Source organism: Cucurbita maxima, unplaced genomic scaffold, assembly GCF_002738345.1.
Source record: "Cucurbita maxima cultivar Rimu unplaced genomic scaffold, Cmax_1.0 Cma_Scf00037, whole genome shotgun sequence".
In the NCBI taxonomy this organism is placed as follows: Eukaryota; Viridiplantae; Streptophyta; class Magnoliopsida; order Cucurbitales; family Cucurbitaceae; genus Cucurbita; species Cucurbita maxima.
In genome coordinates, this window is record NW_019272053.1 from 880,732 (window position 1) to 901,560 (window position 20,829).

Here is a 20,829-nt window from a genome sequence, read left to right on the forward strand (position 1 = left end):
AAAAAAAAAAAAAAAAAAAACATGGGGTGGAATTAAAAATAAAGAAATGGGGTGGTCGGTAGAACGACAAAAAGCAATTGACCAAATCCAACCCATTTTCATCCTTCCTCCAAATAACAAATGTCCAAAACGCCCCCACAGTTTTCTCGCAGTATGATTCACCTAAAAGATAAAGTAAACCTAATATTATACCCTCCACGGCATTAAATTTTGTGTTAATTTTCTATTTTCTATTTTCATTATGATTTAATTATATTTAAAAATAAATATATTCCATTTGTATTTTTTTTTGTGCCTATTTAATTTATAAAATTTTAACTTATTCCATATAATTTTATATTTAATTATATAAGAATTTGAATGTAACTAGAGTTGGTGCATTTGTTTGACTCGATCTAATTGTTTCTGATAAGATATTATATCTCAAAACAAGAATATTGTTTAAGATTCGAATCATCACTCCACAAGCAAGATCGATCATGTCTAGCTTGAATGATTTTTGTTGATCAAATATCTCAACGCAAGAACATTTGTTTGAGATTCGAATCATTTCACAAGCAAGATTGATCATGTCGAGCTTTAATGATTCTACCTGCAACCTAAACTACATATAATTGCAAAGAAACTTAGTCATTGGTAAAGGGAGCACAAATGCTCCTCTTACTATATTTTCAAGTCTACTTATAAATACAACATACATGACTTTATATAGCCTCAAAATGAAACTAACTAATGACCATAATTCACATGTAACTGTAAACTAACTAATGTAAATAAAAAGTCTTAAAATATATTAATGAAATATAATAATTTTAAATTACTCTAAATTGTAATCCACCCAAATTTATAACATGAAACTTCATTCTTTTTTAATGTGGCATGAGTTGAAATATCTTTTTATAATTTCAACAATATTTTCTCCACATTGGTGTCTCTTGTTTATATCAGATTGGATGGTAAATTTTTTTTAAATAATAAAACTAATTCAGCTCAAATATAAATTACTTGGGTTACAGTGGTTCGTACAACTAATCCCGTCTATATAACTTTTCATTTATTCCAACCCAATATATGGTTTAAAATGAATTATGGAATTTTCTCCAAAAATTGTGATTTAATACTAAAATTAGAATTCTACTAAATTTGTGATTTAATATTAAATTAAGTAAATAAAAATTGTTTATTTTTTTTATTTATAAAAAAAATTCCCAACTAAAAATAGCCCTGGATTCAAAAGCAATGGAAGATAACGGGAATTTTCGAGAAAGGGCCGCGTGGACCCCACATCAGGAATATAAGTTAGACAAACGCGTTTTCAAGATGCGTGTTCAACACGCATCCCTTCATTCCTTCGCTATATAAACTGCATTGATCCCCCCAAGTTTCTTCAAATCCACAAAATTCTCTCTCAATTCCATTGGGTTTCGAAGATGATTGAGGTGGTTCTCAACGATCGTCTCGGGAAGAAGGTCCGGGTGAAGTGCAACGAGGACGACACGATCGGCGACTTGAAGAAGCTCGTTGCCGCTCAGACCGGAACCAGGGCCGAGAAGATCAGGATCCAGAAGTGGTACAATATCTACAAGGATCACATCACCCTCAAGGATTACGAGATCCATGATGGCATGGGTCTCGAGCTCTATTACAACTGATTCCACGTCGTTGTGAGTTTTTACGCTTTTCTGATTCTTAATGTGTTTGATGGTCTGGTGTTTCCTTTATGATTCGTCTATTGTTATTTTGTTGGATGCGATTTCTAGAACGCTTTGTTTAGTTTTTCTTGGATTTTAGGATTCATTGACGTGATTAAGATGATGCGTATGTTCTTAGAGGTCGTAAGGAATTCAGGTCTACCTCTAAGACGAGCGATCGGATATGAGTTCGATGGGATGTGGTGTAGGGTTGACATCGCAGTAATATGACGGAGGTCTTAAAACGCCATGAGAAGCCCTTGTTTCCTAAGGATCCTGCTCTCTTTCTTTTATTTCTGGTCCTTTGGAATATAGAATCAGTTACTAGTTTGAAAATCATAGTATTTCCTCTGATATATGGATGTTTTCTATCTCCGAGGTTTGGAATCCTTTGGAAGACGCATATTGGGGGGCACTCAGTGCGAGTTTCATATTAATGAACAGGCCTCGACATGTAAATCTTTGTTCTGTTTAGCGAACGCTATTCAATGTTTGATGTCTATAACCTGTTATGGAACTAGCTGTCCTGTGGATGACGACGTCACCTAAAGTATCGGTTGTTTCTTCCCAAAGGGAGTTGTTTATTTTCAGAAACCTACTTCAATCGTAACCGGATATTTGATTTGTTGTTCTTGATTCGTTGTTAATTGGCTTCCTTATTGTAGGATGCTCCTTCCTTTTTCCCATCTTCTCCAACTCTTTATGTGAGTCAGGAACTTTTTTTTTTTTAAAGTTGATGCTTAGTTGTGTAGACATGCTTCCCTTTGCTTAGTGGGTGCCAGAATTACGCATAATTTTCCCTTCCAATCACAGATGGTACAATGTTCCCTTCGTCAAAATTTCAGATGAGGAAGGGGATGAGAAGGGTATGTACTCCGTGCCCCAAAACTGTGGTCATACTTGAATTTGATCGAAAAATGTTTTAATTGTTTATTGAAGTTTATATCAAAATTATTATCATTGTTTAAATTCATATAACAGGAGACCTGTTTTTGTGCTAGGTGTGGCCTTTCCTTTCAAAACTTTTTAAAACTGCAGTTTTTTTCACCCTTAACGTTATATTGTTCCCTGATCTCTTATTCATTTTTATTTTCTTATGGCCTTAGCATCCACTATTGTAGACATCTTTCATTTGTGGGTCATCTGATGGGAGTTGCATGTTATTGAACTGATGGAATTTGAGGAGTAATGTAAAGCTTTTTGCCTGTCAAATCTTATCCCAAGCTTGTTGAACTCACCAGCATGGGTTTGTTGGTTTCAAAAGTGAAGAATTCATGGGGTTTTAGATGTCTTATGGCATTGCACTTGGAGCATGCCATTGCTTGCTCAATACGATGGATTCAGTATCTATCTGCTTCAGCTACTGATCAATCCCAAATTTGTTTCTGGAACAACCATTTTCATGACTGTTCAGTTTCTAGTTGATCAAGTTTTTGATTATGTTGAACACGTTAACTAAATTATTTGCAGTCTTAGAAAGTGAGCGTTTGGGGAGGATATTGGATGTTTCATTAAAGTAGTGTGCTGTGTGTGTAAATTAAAATCACCTATTGCTGTTATAGATAGATTGGTAGCTAATAGTTTTCAAGTATTTGAATCCTTATTTTCAACAGCAGATTAATTAGTCGTAAGTTGATTCTTAAGGTTGTCAAATGCTAAGAAAGTACAATCAGCTCTAGAATAATTGGTTTTCGTAACACATAGCTTGATCTTTCTCTCCATTCATTCTCTGAAGGCATTTGTTTTCCTTTTCATTTATTTCAAATTAAAAGGCATTTCCTTTTACCAATGCAATTTCTGTAAAAGTTTAATGGTATATCTTGTCATCCATCGGCAGAACATACCACAAAGTTATTAATGTTGACTCCGTCTCTGTTCGTTTAATTTCAAATTTTGGATGATGTCTATATATCTATTTTTCATTAGCTAATATTTTATTTAACATTTCCATTTCATATTGTTGGATGATAAAAGTCCCACATTGCCTAATTTAGGGAATGATCATGGGTTTATAAACAAAGAATACTCTCTCCATTGGTATGAGTCCTTTTTGGGAAGCCCAAAGCAAAGCCATGAGAGCTTATGCTCAAAGTGGACAAATATCATACCATGGTGGAGAGTTGTGTTTGTCTATCATGGTATCAGAGCCATGTCCTAAGCTTAGTCGTGCCAATAGATTGGTAAATCCTCAAATATCAACAAAGGACTCCAAAAGAAAAGGAGTTGAGCCTCCTCAAAGGTTGTCAAAATGACCAAGACTCCAAAGGAGTCGAGCCTCGATTAAGGGGAGGTGCACTTTGTTTGAGGGGAGGTGTTGGATGAAAGTCCCACATCGGCTAATTTAGGGAATAATTATGGGTTTATAAACAAAGAATACTCTCTCCATTTGTATGAGGCCTTTTGGGGAAGCTCAAAGCAAAGCCATGAGAGCTTTTGTTCAAAGTGGACAATATCATGCCATTGTGGAGAGTCGGTCAAACACATATTTCCCTATGCTTCCAATCCATGCCTTTCATTAACTAATATGTTACTGCGATTCTGTTAAAGATTTTAATGCTTAAAAAAATGATCTCGTTCAATTTTCATTCCAACTGCATCCCATTTTTTTAAATGAAAGATTTTAATATCTGGAAAATTATTGTATTATCATTTCTTCATTCTTTTGCCACCCATTTTTTTAAAAAAAATGAAATTCACAATGTATAGTCGAGAATTGTCCAATACAAAAGTTTCTACGTAAATTTCTGTTTTAATTTATTAATTTATAGCCTTGGAAACGAATTTGAAGTCTGATTTTTTATTTTTTTTTGTTTGCTCAAAGTTGATTAATCTGGGAATTTTCTGCCAACTGATACTCCGAAGTTCCCTCACCTTTGCTTAAAATGGATTTTATAGATGAATTTGATAAAATGGGCAATGCCCTTGACATTCCCACAAGCAGGTTTTTAGCTATTTTCATGCATTTTTTTGTGTTGAATTTAGTTGCTGTAGCTCCTTTAGGCCATAGTTCTTCCTTCTACTCTTCTTGCATGTCAGTTCCACCATTTCAACTCTTCTTGCATGTTAGTTCCACCATTTCAACTTGGTACAGTTTAGAGGGAGATCCTGATGCTTTTCAGAAATGAACAATATGTAGTTAATTTTAGGCCCGAGCTTTTTGTCCTAACTCTATTCCTTGTAACAACTTGCCAGTCTTGGAACTCTTTTTCTTGAGCATTTTTCAGGATTTCCGTCCTCTTTTGAAATGACTCCTGTAGCTCCTCTTTAGCCTCGTCTATATTCTCGATTTTTTATTGAGCTATACTTGGCCTTTCTCATCATTTCCGTGCAACCAAAACATATTAGGCATCTTTCTCCTGTCACCATAAAAGTCTTTGAGCTTCAACAATTTAGCAGAGCACCGTGTGATTTTCAAACAAGCTCCATTGTATGGGATGGCATTAAACTGTTATCTCTTGACTTTCCACTTCTCATAATGCATAATCTCATGCACTCATTTTTATAACATAAATAGTTTATTGCATCGAGAAGGGTTTATGTATTAAGTTTTTACTATTTGATGGCCGACTTAACAAGCCTTTAAGGTTCATTCAAGCAGCACAAATGTGTAAATTAATGGGTTTCTTTTCCCTCTTTAACTTCAAGCCCATTTTTTAAAATTCCCATTGAAATCTTCACTACACAACTTCCCATTTAACTGGTGCACTGATATTCTAGACACAATAACATCTTCCTTGTTTTTTGATTATCTTGAAGATTCGTTTACTATGCATAATTTTCTATTCTTTCCAAAGTTCAGTCATTTTTTGAGTTCTATTCTTAGAGTCTTAACTTCCATATTTATTGTTGTTTAGTGGATAATCATCCAGTCATTAAAGTATATATTATGCGTGTTAATTTAGTAGGAAATATAATTTTCTATTGTATATCATGCAGAAGCTCTTTTTCCTTTTCATTTGACAACAAGTAATTTAAAATTGTTTGTTTGTGAGGTCAGCGTAGATAGTGTTTGAACTTGCAAGTAGGATCACTCTGAAAACATTTTTCCCTCTCTATTTCATGTTCGATGATTCCATCGTGTTGGTTGTTTGGAGACTGATAAATAATCTAGGGAGAGCTAAGAGCACTAGTAGGAAACCCACTTGTCTGTTCTTCTTCAATCTGACTACATAAGTAACGTGCTCCGTTGGTGTTTCCTGTGTCAGTTTGGCTTCGAGAAGATAGTGGGGTTGATTGTATAAGAGGATAACATGTCATAACTTGTAAGTAGTTGAGGAAAATCACTCACCCTTTTTCCAATTTGCTGGAAAGTATTTGCGAAGGAATTTTATGAAGTCTCTCCACTTGGTATTAACGTTGTCTCTAGAAGGAACTTCTTTTAGGAGATTAGAAATGGCCTCTAAAATCATAGCTATATCTAAGTAGAACTTCCTAAAGTCCCTGAATCCTGACGTGCTTCTTTTATCATGAGAAATAACAAATGAATATTGGATACAACTGGATGATCCTACTTGCAAGTTGAAAGAATGATTTGCAATTGATCATAATTAAAATCACTTAAAAAGTACACTTCTAATTATTTAAAAACAATTTGAAGGAATGAAAATTTCATTTAAAAATGTAAATAAATCAAGCAATTTTGAAGGATTAAAGAAATGTATGAGATATATAATAGTATATTCTAAGAGACATATCCGTCTAGAGCTTGCCCTTTTAAACAACCTTATGCTTGAGAGTTTAGTATTAGATATAGATAGAATGTGATTGCTCCTTAATTTCTTATAATGATGCATTTCAAATCAAAATGTGAAAGCTTCTCTTGTTCTCTATCTCTTAAATGGTGTGTGAAACAAGTATTTCTTTTTTCTGTGGATTTATGAATTATAAACACAAAGCATTAATGGAATTCAACAATGTTATTAAGTCTCTTTAGAGTAATTTTGAACATAAAAAAAAGTGATTATAGCAATTCCAAGACTTTTTTTTTGAACTCCTAGCTATTCTTAGCATGATATTGGGGAATCTCATTGCTATTACTCAAACAAGCATGAAACGTATGCTTGCGTATTCGTATTCGTCCATCGGTCAAATCGGATATGTAATTATTTGAATAATTGTTGGAGACTCAAATGGTGGATATGCAAGCATGATAACTTATATGCTGTTCTATATCGCCATGAATCTAGGAACTTTTGCTTGCATTGTATCATTTGGTCTACGTACCGGAACTGATAACATTCGAGATTATGCAGGATTATACACAAGATCCTCTTTTGGCTCTCTCTTTAGCCCTTTCTCCAAGTTGTAAAATATTTTCTATGGAAGGTTATTATACACATAAGAAACTGTAAGGAACTACCAGTGTTGCTAACATTTGTGGAAATAGGAGCGAAGAAGAATTTGATATCTATCTTCTCAAAGTTAAATTCGACTGTGATTAAACCACCATTTATATAATCATAGGCTTTTCATTAATTGTCCTGGGACTTTTTAGACTTCTAAGAAGCTTTGTACGCAGATACTGGGGGCTACCAATAGGTTCCTAAACTATGGATATCGCCAAAAAGACAGTTTCCACTTTCTTTTGCTCCTTTAATTGATAGTAGACCTTCTATTGAAGTAACTCAAGTCTTAGAAGTAAACAGACTTCCTTGCCAAGAGTTTTATTTGTGTCATCTTTCAAGATTTTGTTGCATCATAAAGGTTTTCAAAGGGTAACTTCCTTCCATCTTCCATCTTGAGACAAAAACATATCTACCCATAGCACTTTTACCAGAAATACTGACAATTACTAGGATCGGAAAAGAATCACCAATTCCATTTAGCTACTTAAATCCTCTAAGGAAATCTTCTTCTCTCTCTCAATCTCCTATAATGAGAAATACTGACATATGGAATATTTTAGATTACTGAGTTGCAAATTTTTAATTTCCTTCATCACCATTTCAGTATTAGGACTTCGCTTCTTTGATTTTTCCCATCTGGGTAGCCCAAGTCAGGACCATTTTCACTAACTTGTTAACATATATATATCAATAACCTTGTTGCTTTTGGTCAAATCGCTTTGGGTCTGGTAACAACGTAGAGAACTTCCAGACTGTTTACAAGAAAAAGATATTGTAACACCAAATTATTGCTCTCGAAAAATAAAATCTAGTTTAGGAATTACTGGTGAGGAACATAAATTTTTCTTCTCTCTATCATCAATTACTAGGCATTCAATCAACCACTCACCAATACCTTAGTCAAAATTTAAAGGAAGGCTAGTCTCATGACTTGGTTGACATAGCTGCGTTATTGTCGGATTTTCAAAATTTAAAGTTCAGTAAATTATTAATTGTGGTTGCTGCCACGGCTGTCTCCTCTAAACTCCTATCTGTGGTTTTACCATAACTCTTATTCGTTACTTTTCTATAAAACCATCAGTCTATTGTTCTGCCTCCTTGAATAATTTCTCCTTAGTCTTGTGGTTGAGAATACTCTAGGTACTAGAGACTCTTCTAAACTTTTTCTATGAATTCATTACTCTTCCATAATTTTATATTCCCCCCACCATCTTGTTAATCTTCATCCTTTAGAGCTTCTCTTTCTATTAAATCAAGCAAAGGATGGTTTCTTTCATAAATGAATTGGTGTCCGTTCCCATGAACTTCATGAACAACATGATTAGAACATTCTTTCTAATACGAGCACGCTCAGAATATGATATCGGAATCCAATTTTTTCCAGTAGTCATTAGAGAGGTTAATTTAACTCTGTTTACAATTTTTTCATCGACTCTGCTCTTTCCTTTTATTTTGTTTTAGAAAGTTTTTCTGCTTTCTGCTGCAAGAAAATTTATGGAACAACGTTACTGCTTTCTGGATCAAAACGTTACTTTCCTATGGCCTCTTTACTTAGACTTATCTACTATTTGATTCACTACTTTATATTATTGCTTTATAGTATTGAATTAAGAGGAGAAATACTCCTTGCTCTAGATAAACTTCCATTGCCAATTAACTCATGCATCGTGTCCTAGTAGATGATCAGTACTTGGAAATGCAAAATCAAGTCTTGTGTCCTGTGTGAAATGGAATAACTCTAATCATTGTGAGTTCTCGTCAACCTTTTGAACTGTCATATCTTAAGCCTTTTTTTTTTCCATACTACCTTTGCTCAATTTTCTTGTCAAACCTAACCCATTTTGTTGCATATGGGGTCCAGAACTCTTCCAGATTTTAAAATATCCTCTTTGATTCCTTTTTTTTTTTTTTTTTTTTTTTTTTTTTTGTAGACAAATCTGTTTCATTATGGTTTGTAGGAAAAGGTTTCAATGCTTTGACCATCTTCCCACCAATTTCAAGCTCTCTAGCCATGGTTTACTATATATAAAAGAGCTTCGTTGTTTCTAATCCATGAAGGTAGTGATTTGAATTGGCTCTTGATACTTTACAAGTCCTATCTTTGATGCATAAAGACCCATTCATTAGAAACGAAGAAATAAAAGGAATTTTACGGGAGACAACACTTCAATCAATGAAGAATCCTCTAAATACTTAGGGATTTAATTTAGTTCTCCAAGCAATTTCTTTTTGTTTAGAATTCCGAAATACCAACAATTGAATTTCTTATAGATTATAATCCCATGTCAACCTTCTGAGGTACTATTTTGTTTGGTTTTCTTTCCTTGGTTTTCTTTCTTCCCATAGCTACGATAGGTTTTCTGAAGTGTTTTAATATTCCTCTCATTCAATGTATATTTGATCGCTGCCCGATTCTCTTTCGCGTAAAATTTTCTAACATTTTTCTTCAATATTTTGAACTAAGAATCGCTGCATTTTGGAAGACATTAGTGTCAATATATCATGCATTGTTTTCTATTGGGTGATTTCTTAATGCTTGCCATTTCAGTTTTAAATAATCGCTCTCAACTTATTGAAAATAGCTTTCTCACATACCTATCTGCTTTCAGTTGAGGTCTTAGCTTCTCTTAGTATTTTTGGATGGTTTCTTACTTTCATCAACGAAATAATGCTTCCATTCTTTGAGCTTTTTGCATGTTCTAAGCGGAAATCTTCTTGCTTTTCTCCTTGATTTTTTTATTTTCTTACCTCACTCTTCTTTGGAACTTAGTGTAATAGGAGCATCCGACAAAAGGATCACCCTAAGATGATCACCACATGGCTCACTTTTAACTTGTTAACAATTATAAGTATCCATGAGCGAAATATAGCAAAATACTTGCATATTTTGATTTTTCATCATCAGTTTCTAACTTCATAGCTTTCTTCAGAGCTTTCAAGCTAGTTTTTTTCCAACATCCAATTACTACCACATTTTGTTGAAGGATTTCTCTTTTCCATTGTAGGAAAACTTTTCATTTATATAGGAACTTTCTATTTCCAATCTCAGAGCGTGCATTATTTAATCGATGATTTTTGAGCCATATAGTTTCTTCATTTGGATGATCAATTATTACGACTTGAATAGAAGCTTCTAAACATTCGACCTTCCCCCATTGTTTATTGCGTATTAGATTTCCTCTGTTAGTGTGGTACTCTTGATGAATAATATACCTTCCTCCGTTGTTTATTGCGTATGAGATTTCCTCTGTTAGTGGTACTCTTGAACATAGTTTTCCGTTTTTTATTCCTCCCCACCCCCTGTTTTTAAATTTGAGACTGAACCCTTATACATTTGACCAACCTTTATGCATAGATTTTCGATCTTTTGAGTGAAATCCCTTCAAATCATGCCTTTCATATGTGTATTCTTATTGAAGTTTTTCAATATTATATATCAACCATTATGAAGTTTTAATCTGGTCACTTCATCAGTGCTTTCTCGATTCAAACCAACAAATTACTTTATCCTTACTTCTTGTATCCAAGACTTATTTCCAATTCCGCTTCCAATTCCATTTTCCATCACTGGGAGTACAAAGATTTTAAACAGTCGGGGAAAAGACACTTCCCAATTGAAAAGAAAAAGGGAAGTCGGAAGAACCAACCACACCAGGTTATGCAAGGGAGATGAGAGAGCTTTGTTGGTTTGTTTGGCAAATCAGTTCGTTTCTCTTCAAATCGGTTTTTTTTTTTTTTTTTTTTTGTGGAATTTCTCCTTGTTTTATTGAGTTCCATTTATAGATAAGAAGTGATGATTGTTATTATATTCTCTTGTCAAAGAATGATTGTAACCTGGCATTTGATCTGATAGTGGAAGCTTTTCAAAGTTATCCCGTGGTTTTTCCCTCTCGCATTGAGGGGGTTTCCACGTAAATCATGGTGTCTATACTTTGCTTGCTTGTTTTTAATTTTTTTCTTTGTTTTTTTTGGAGGGAAATTCCTTACTTGAGTTAGTACTATACTGAACTTTTCATTCGTCAGCCAAGGATTGTGATTGATGTTTCAAAGATGGCATCTTTATTTAAAAGATGGAATATAGGTGTAATGGTAAGATATATGACCCTTTTATATAGGAGAGAAGCCAATATAAGAAAAGAATAAGATAAATTTCCTGGATTGTGTAAAATAGAATTGTAGGATGCACTTTAGTGTTCCTAGGTCCTTGATTTGAATTCACTTAGAGTGATCAGTTCTACTTTATTATCACCTGAAAGAATAATGTCATCCCTACAACAATCAAAATCATAAGAAGAGCTATTATCAAGGAATCTACGATAACCTTGAGAATAGCTAAAATGAATCTACGATAACAATCAAGTATATGCTGAAATATTTGGATACTTGGAAGAACTAGTCATGCCCATGCTTAGGAAGCATTGCTAACAAACAAGTATCTGATGTTATGCAATGAAATGAAATGTTTCTAACAGAACAATGCAGAAATCAACACTCTGCAGAGGAGTAGTGTCCCTCCAGAGAAAAGAATTGGGAAGTTTATGACAGAAAACATGTGAGTGTATGGTAGAAAGCTTGCTTGCACAATACTCCTCACTCTTGGGAGGTTGAGAAACTTTAGCCTACACTATTATTTAGGCACAAGACTCTCCTTTACTATTTTAGGCTCCACTATTTTTAGTTCACTTTCTTTGACCTTTACAACTTGAGCTAATTAACATTCTCCTCCCTACATCAAATGCTGCAAACACCTAGCTTGCTCCCAAGAGCTTGAAATGATACAACTTGAGTCCATTTTCTAACAATCTGCATAAGAGTTCAGATATATATACCCTTTATGAATCATCTATAAAATTTATGTCCTAGGAAAATTTGAATATCCTTTACTGTTTGAAGTTTTGAAATTTGTTGTACTTTTCCATATCCACCTCGATTTCTTTTCTTGAGATTATGTGCCCTAGTATAATGCTTTTGTGTACCAAACAATGACACTTCTCCCTGTTGTCCTAGTATAATGCATTTCTGCACACTGTTTGAATGTTTTCCAAAATACTCAGAAATTATCCATAAAAATATCTGTAATTATCTCCACCGTATATGAGAAAAAAACAATCGTACACTTTTGGAATGTTTTTAGAGCATTACGAAAGTGTATGATTAGGGTTTTATTTGCTTCTTTGTGTTATTTATCAAAATATTTGTTATTTGCTCCTTTGTGTTGCATTCTGCCTTCTACATCTCTGGATTCACTGACATAGCTATAGTAGCTTGATTATCCACAGACACCTTCACGCTCTTCTTGCTTTAGATGTAAGCGTACATCAACTTTTTCAACCAAACAACTTATTTCACTTCCACTATGTTTTGCTCTTTTTTTTTTTCGAACACCATGAAAAATACTTTTTGCCATGATTGAAATAATACCTAGAGGTGCTCTTCATATCATTCAATAGCCCAGCCTAATCACTATCTGAATAACCTTGCAACTGAACCGCTGTCCATTCTAGACGCCTTAGAACCAACCCCCATTGCAACAACCATATGGCTCTTGCACAATGAAGAAATTTGCACAATGAACCCTAATGGATGTGATGTGCATGAGGCTTCCAACTAGGCTTTTTTTACGCATTATCATCTTCACGTTCTCCATAAAAATTACAATTGCATTTGGTCAATCAATTTGCGGTCACAAATTCTTCGTTAACATCTCATAATTGTTCCCTCTTCCTCTATTTTAGAAACTCTAAGATGAATGCATCAAAAAGTTCACAAAATCCCTAGTGAATCCTTAGACAAGTTTATACTGGGTATAATTTTCACTTGATCATAACCTGATTATTGAAAACATTTACAATTTCCATTATCTACAAACATGCTTTTTACGTGATTGCAGTTCTTCACTTTACATGCATTAGAGAGATTGGTGTCTTGAGTTTTTTACTCAGTAGGGCTTCACTTTCTGATCATTTACCTTTTAAGATATTTGCTTTGCCAGAAAATCAATTAGCCTATATCAAAACGAGAGTTTTAATCTTTTTAATATCTAGAAAGCTTTGTGCTCAAGCTCAAGTGGCAGATGACATGCTTTTCCAAAAATTATCTGGTGCCTTCAACGTTGTTTAATGTGCTCTTACTGTATCATCAAATCCTAGGACCAATCCATATGTATCCACAATTGAAAATTCGTTAATCCTATATTGGCCATACCTTATATGGTATATAAAGACATAGAAATACACATGGCATTGTCTTAGATTCTGATAGATGATATTAATTTAGTTTAATGGGGGTCTCTATTCAATTTAGAAGTGAATCAATAAAATATTCTTAATAATTTCAAATAACTTGAAAGTACCCCATGCATTGAAAATTTCAACCTTGAGCATGAAACTTGCATCCTATCATGGCTGAAAGGTTTTATATTCTTTGATATCAATTGGCATTGTTTGGCAAATAAGTGTGTGATTCTAAACAAGGCCAGGAAGAAATTTCCACGTAGAGTACTTTATTTGCAGCTATTTTTGTACCTACAAAATATCTTCCACATAGAGCCATTTGACAAGCTTTTAGGATTTTTACCATGTCCTCCTCAACTACACGTCTTAATATTTGATCTAGACCTAGCTTATTTAACTGTGGTTCATCCCAACTGTTGTGCAGTTGTACCAGGTGGTGTGAGTCCACTAACTAGATAATTGGCAATATGTCCTATTCTTCTACCTGTATTCCTACTTTTTCACTTGTTCAAATCATGACATGTGATCGACCACTTGATTCACTTTTCTTTTTTTATATTAAATGTTCCAATTCTTAGAGAAGGAGAATCTATCACATTAGACGTTGTTTCACATCCTTTTTCGAGGAACTTTAAAGCTAAATGATTTATGTGGACAATCGCTTTGGTGTTACAAGACCTAAATTTATCAAAGACAGACTATTGTCCTAACATGAGTAATTTACTTGTTCATCATTCATCTTGGTGGGATATTTAGATTAGATATAGGATCTTATATTGTGCCAAGATTGCTCCAACTGCCAAGTCACTTGCATTGCACCAGCTCAAATGATTGACTCTAGTTAGGAACTATCATTATTGATGTCGAGCTCAATTTTTTTTTTCTTTTTTTTTTTCCTTTTTTTTTTTTTTTTTTATCTTCCAAAAACTATCATCAGTCCATTTTCTAACAATCTGCATAAGAGTTCAGATATATATATCCTTTATGAATCATCTATAAAATTATTCATGTCCTAGGAAAATTTGAATTTCCTATACTGTTTGAAGTTTTGAAATTTGTTGTACTTTTCCATATCCACCTCGATTTCTTTTCTTGAGATTGTGTGCCCTAGTATAATGCTTTTGTGTACCAAACAATGACACTTCTCCCTGTTGTCCTAGTATAATGCATTTCTGCACACTGTTTGAATGTTTTCCAAAATACTCAGAAATTATCCATAAAAATATCTGTAATTATCTCTACCGTATATGAGAAAAAAACAATCGTACACTTTTGGAATGTTTTTAGAGCATTGCAAAATTCAAATGACATAGTTCTGAATAGGTAAACGTCATCTCTTCATTGTCTTCTGGTGCTATGGTTATTTGATTGTAATATGAATATCCATCCAGAAAATTGTAGTACTTCCTTACTAATCAATCCAACACTTTATCTACCCTGTAATCAATTCAATGTATATTTCTATAGTCCGTCCTATTGTCGTCCCATGCTTTGCGTGGACTTGCAGTGATAAAAGTTCATCTTCGTATGTACCCTGTAATCAATTCAATGTATATTTCTATCCTTCTTGCGAGCTTGCAATGGACTTTTCTTCAAATTGCAATGTTATTTTGGGTCTAGCTCATCCGTTTCTTAGTTGCATAGTTCTCTGTCGACATATTTTCCTCCTATTATGGAAGAGATCGTAAAACTTTTTGGGTTATGCAATTCAAGTAGCATCTTGCTTTTCAATAGGCCATTTCAGTTCTTTGGAAGTTACACAATTTCACCTATTCTTTGCAAGGATGTCCTTTAAGAACATTTGAAGTGCTTCTTCCTACTGGATGTTGATATGAAACTGTTTGAGTATGTTAACAAATTGGTTGGATTTCTCGTTTTGGTTCTTTCCTTCTTTGAAAAAATGGAGCATGTGGTCTGACATCCTATCAAGATTAGTTTCTCTGTAGGCGTAACCTTTTTCTCTTGCTGTAGGTGCTTTGTGAACTCATCTTTTGCTGCATCAACTACAATTTTTTTTATTTTATTTCAATGAAACTCCATGTATTATCAGACTTTTCTTTCTTTTTTTACTTCCATTTTATCTTCATCTTGTTGAGTTTTATGGTCCTAAGAGTGATTGCCTTGCAATGTTCCTATGTTTCTCGTTGACGGTTTTTCTGGCAATGAACCTTGCTATTCAACAACCGCCAATTGTCCTAGTCTAATTAGCGAAGATGTTGCTCGACTTTGGATTATCACATCATTTTTAACCATAAAACTCCATTAGACTATTAGAAGAATTTACGCTGATAGTTGTGGTTGCATTTGTTGCAGCATTTATGGTATTGGTTGTTGATTGTTAAATCATAGTGGAATTTCTTGCTTCGTGTATTGTTGAAGACAATTGCATGATGGTTTCATTAGTATAGACCCATTACTTGATACATATGAACTAAGTTTTTTGAGGCATGAGTCAATCCATTATAGAAGTACTGGATCAGGTTATTAGCGGGCAAGCTGTGATATTCACACTTTTTCACTAGTTTCTTAAATATTTGGTTCTAAGATCCCTATATGCAAGTTATGATACATTGCTGCTGCATAGTCCATTAAAAACAGTGTCTACAGTCAAATATAAGACTACATTTAAATTTTAAATAATCGCTCTCACCTTGTTGAAAATAGCTTTTTCTCGTACCTATCTGTCGTCAGTTGAGGTCATAACTTCTATTAGTATTTTTGCTTATATTTTTGGACGGTTCAAATTGAAAATAGCTTTCTCACGTACCTATCTGCCTTCACTTTTAATTTCTGGTCTTGTTTTTCTCCTTGATCTTTTTATTTCCTTACCTCATCTTCTTTGGAGCTTTCACCTTTAACTTGTTAACAATTAAAAGTATCCCCGAGCTAAATATTGCAATTGGACTTTTCATCATCAGTTCGTTCTTCTAACTACAGAGCTTCCAGGCTAGTTTTTCCAACTTCCAACTACTACCACATTTTGTTGAAGGATTTCTCTTTTATATTGTAGGAAGACTTTTCCTTTATATATAAGCCTTTTATTTCCAGCTTCAGAGCATGCATTATTTAACCGAAGAATGATCAATTATTCTTCATTTTGATGATTTGTGAGCCACATATTTTTCTTTATTTGGATGATCAATTTGGATGAAAGTACGACTTAAATAGAAGCTTCTAAACAATCGACCTTCCCCCTGTGTTTATCTTTTGAGTTAAATCCCTTCAATGTATGCCCTTCATATGCATTTTCTTATTGAAATTTTTCAATATTATATATCCACCATTATGAAGTTTTAATCTGGTCACTTCATTAGTGTTTTCTCAATTCAAACCAACAAATTACTTTATCCATGACTTATTTCCAATTCCACTTCCCATACTATTTTCCATCACTGGGAGTACCAAGATTTTAAATAATCAGGGAAGACACTTCCCAATTGTTGGCATTTGCTGTTGTTTCAAAGTATTTGCTGTTGTTTCCAATTCAAACCAACAAATGCATGCTCTTGTATTGGCATTTTCTGTTGTTTCAAATACTTAGTACCACCCAAATCCGTCCTTCCATTGTATGAATGATGACTAGGGTAGAGTCTGTGACGCCAAAAATACGAAGGAAGACCACACCAGGTTATGCGAGGGAGATGAGAGAGCTTTGATGGTTTGTTTGACAAGTCAGTTCGTTTCCCTTCAAATCGTTCTTTTGTGCAATTTCTCCTTGTTTTATTGAGTTCCATTTATGGATAAGGAGTGATAACTGTTATTATATTCCCTTGGGAAAGAATGTATTACAACCTGGTATTTGATCCCGTGGTTTTTCCCTCTCGCATTGAGGGGGTTTCCACGTAAATCATGGTGTCCATGCTTGCTTGCTTGTGTTTTTAATTTTTTTTTCTATGATTTGGTTTTTTGGAGGGAAATTCCTTGAATTAGTATCTTTAACTTTAATGGAACAAGATAGGTGTATTGGTGAGATATATAACCCTTTTATATAGGAGAAAAGCCTATACAAGAAAGAACACATGAATAAGAATAGGAATAAAGAGAACTTTCCTGGATTGTGTCTCAAGTAAACTTGTTTCTTCAAATCACTTAATATTATATTTTCTTTGATTAACAAAGAGAACTTTCCTGGATTGTGTAAAATAGAATTATAGGATGCACTTCAGTGTTCCTAGGTCCTTGCTTTGAATTCACTTAGAAGTTTTTTCTTTAGAGTGATCAATTCTAGTTTATTATTACCTGAAAGAATAATGTCATCCCTACATAAACGATCAAAATCATAAGAAGAGACATTTTTTTGCCTAGTTTGTTCCTCCCTCTTTCAAATAACAAAAACCATGGAGAGTTTGAATATATTTGACGAACATTATTTGAGAATATCAAGGAAAAATGTGAGACACATGGGCATTTCTTTCAGAACATCAATCCCTAAAATGAATCTAAGGCTCTTCCCAGTATCCCACTTACAAAATAAACAAAGATGGGAAAATATGACACGATAACCTTCCTAGGATTTCTACTTGAGTGCTTATGTATATATATAATAGTTTATTAGCTTCAGATTCATTGGAGTGAAGGCCACATTTATTCACAGTAATTCAGTACCACAAAGCGTGATTCTTTTTCATTAGCCACCTATTCCTCAAAAAGGTCTTCACAATCTCCCTTTAGCTTATTTAAAAATCCTCAAGAATCCCAAACTATTTGAATCGAAAATATGCCATCTCTATTTGTTTGATTTTATTTGGGAAGATATTTTCGTTGCTATCTCTAAAAGGTTACAAGTGACTAAAATATTTGGAAACTTGAAGAACTAGTCATGCCTATGCTTAGGAAGCATTGCTAACTAACAAGTATCTGATGTTATGCAATGAAATGAATTGTTTCTAGCAAAGAAAATAAAGACGTCCTATTGCTAACAAAACACATGGTGGGAGAGCAAGCCCCTTTTGGATTTTCTCTCAAGTATTTTATGGTGGTGTGTGCTACTTCTCCAATGCAGAAATCAACACTCTGCAGAGGAGTAGTGTCCTTCCAGAGAGAAGAATTGGGAAGTTTTATGACAGAAAACATGTAGAAAGCTAGAGGCTCCATTTATGGTAGAAAGCTTGTTTGCACAACACTCCTCAGGTTGAGAAACTTTAGCCTACACATACTAAATATGTTTTTAACTTTAACGTTTTACCTATTATTTAGGCACAAGACTCTCCTTCACTATTCCTTTACTATTTTAGGCTCCACTTGTGTGTTATTTATCAAGATATTTGGTATTTGCTCCTTTGTGTTGCGGTGATGTTGCTTGACTTTGGATTATCATAACCATAAAACTCCTTCATTAGACTATTAGAAGAATTTACGCTGATAGTTGTGGTTGCATTTGTTGCAGCATGTATGGTATTGGTTGTTGATTGTTAATTCATAGTGGAATTTCTTGCTTCGTGTATTGCTGAAGACCATTGCTTGATGGTTTCATTAGTATAGACCCATTACTTGATACATATGAACTAAGTTTTTTGAGGTATGAGTCAATACATTATAGAAGTACTGGATCAGGTTATTAGCGGGCAAGCTGTGATATTCACACTTTTTCTTTCTTAAATGTTTGGTTCTAAGATCCCTATATGCAAGTTATGATACATTGCTGCTGCATAGTCCATTATTAATATAAGACTACTTTTAAATTTCTTTCCTAAATTTATCTTATGAAAACATATTCCATCTAACCTTTCAAGTATTGGAATCAATTTAGAGTAAGTAACAAGTAAAAAGGGTCGTGCCCAAATGTGGAAATTAATTAGACAAACAGTTCTGCCTTCTTTGGAGATAGGGAACCCATAACCCAAATGAAGCAACAAATATTGCAAATGCCCATAAGAACTAAAACACGAGACAAAATAAAACCAGAAATTAAAAACTAAAAAAAAAAAAACAAAAATTAAAGAACTACGTTATGACTTGATCCTTTTTTGAAAGGTACGTAGGCAGCTTAAAGAAAATTCTTAAGTCCAGTCAACTAACAATAAATAATCCCCTATCTGTTCCTTTAAGGGAAATATAAACTCTAAAATTGAGAATGTACCATCTATAATATATGTAGTACTAAACGAGATCTCAACAATTTGTTTGACGTACAGGGAAAAAGGTTTTTGTAGAGGACAAGCTCGGGAAAAAAGATCAAAGAAATGTTTTTTTTTCTTCTTTTTTCCTAGTTCATTCATAAAAGGTAGGTTGACATGATTAGATCTCGAAAAAATGTTGAGGACATGATTAGATCACTAGTTCATTCATAAAAGGTAGGTATCAAATAGAGTTTGGGTGAACCAATGTGGAAGCTTGTTGGGCATATGATTGGGGTAGAATATTCATCCTGAGATATATATACTTGATTTAAAACCATGTTTGGTGAACGAGTGAGGTTTCTTAGTTAAAACCAGGTCATAGAGGACAGCTTATGAAAAACACAGCTTAACACAGGTGACATAATGATTCTTTTTACAATGAATTTGTAAAGCATTCACAAACATTAACATCTTACTTCGCACCCTTGATTCTTGTTGCAACTAGTGCCTACAAAACAGCTGAAGAAACTTGCACTAAAAAAGTTGAACCTCTTTCTGTAAACCTGCACATGCAAAAACCAACCAAGCATCATCAACATTCTAATTTAATCACAGTGCAGCTGAGAAAGAAAGAGGAAAAGAAAGGTTCATGGGTAGATATCGACCAAATACTCAACTACTTACATTTTAAGAAAGGTTAGAGACAAACATTACTTTGGCTCGAGCTGCTTTGAGCTCATATTGAAATTGCTTAACCATGCAATTGAAGATACTAAAGTACCTTATAGGAGTAGGTGGTCGGACATCCTAAATCAAGGTTTTTTAGTTTCTTTGTAGACGGAACCTTTTTTCTCTTGCTGTAGGTGCTTTGTGAACTCATCTTTCTAGTATAGTCCTAAGAGTGATTGCCTTGCAATCTTCCCATCTTTCTAGTTGACGGTTTTTCTGGCAATGATCCTTGCGGCTTGTTCTTCAACTACTCATTTATTGCGTATTCTTTTGTTGCATGTATGCCATTTGTTGTTGATTGATAAATCATAGTGGAACTCCTTTCTTCGTTTTTATTGATTGAGGTGCTTGCATCTTGTCCAAACAAGAGAAGTTAGGACTCTGCCTCTACTTTATGTTATACGGTAGGAGAGTGAGGATTTGACCTTAAGGCATATAGGTCTGATTCCCCAAAGTGAGACTCTGTAGCATGTTATTCATGGCTGATATTCGTACACTCAATGTTGCCAAAGCATTAAGTTCATGTATTCCAACAATATGTTGTTTAAGTTCTTTGAGGTATGAGTGGATCCATTATAGAAGTACTGGATCAGGTTAGCCGGGAAGCTGTGATGTTGACACTTCTTCACTAGTTTCTTTAACAGTTAGGTTGAAGGAATTGCAGATCCTAAAAAACAATTCTGGAAGCTATGATACATTTTGCTTGGTTCTAGTCCATTAAAAACAGTGTATTGAGTAGGTTCACTTGGCACTTGCACATTGTTTGGTTCTA

At 34.0% G+C, this 20,829-nt stretch overlaps 1 protein-coding gene and 1 long non-coding RNA gene across 9 annotated transcripts in view; one reads left to right on the plus strand and one right to left on the minus strand.

The window, feature by feature from the left end:
* Positions 1-3,383, plus strand: part of LOC111468647 (ubiquitin-like protein 5) — a 16,650-nt gene extending 13,267 nt beyond the window's left edge. The window contains exons 2-4 of one of the 8 annotated variants that reach the window (XR_002714786.1): positions 1,383-1,664; positions 2,357-2,557; positions 2,798-3,383. Coding sequence is in view for 2 of the 8 variants with exons in the window: in XM_023113930.1 (XP_022969698.1) it covers positions 1,431-1,652 (222 nt within the window). In the remaining 6 variants the exon portion in view is untranslated. Of the gene's footprint in view, positions 1-1,382; positions 2,635-2,797 lie in introns of those variants that run through there. The other 7 variants (XR_002714787.1, XR_002714785.1, XR_002714784.1 and 4 more) reach the window with 7 other exon arrangements.
* LOC111468649 lies at positions 2,459-8,581 on the minus strand. The gene is made up of 2 exons (XR_002714789.1): positions 8,541-8,581; positions 2,459-3,108 (listed from the first exon to the last, which is right to left on the minus strand). It is a non-coding gene; the product is annotated as an uncharacterized LOC111468649 (long non-coding RNA).
* Positions 8,582-20,829: the final 12,248 nt, after the last annotated feature.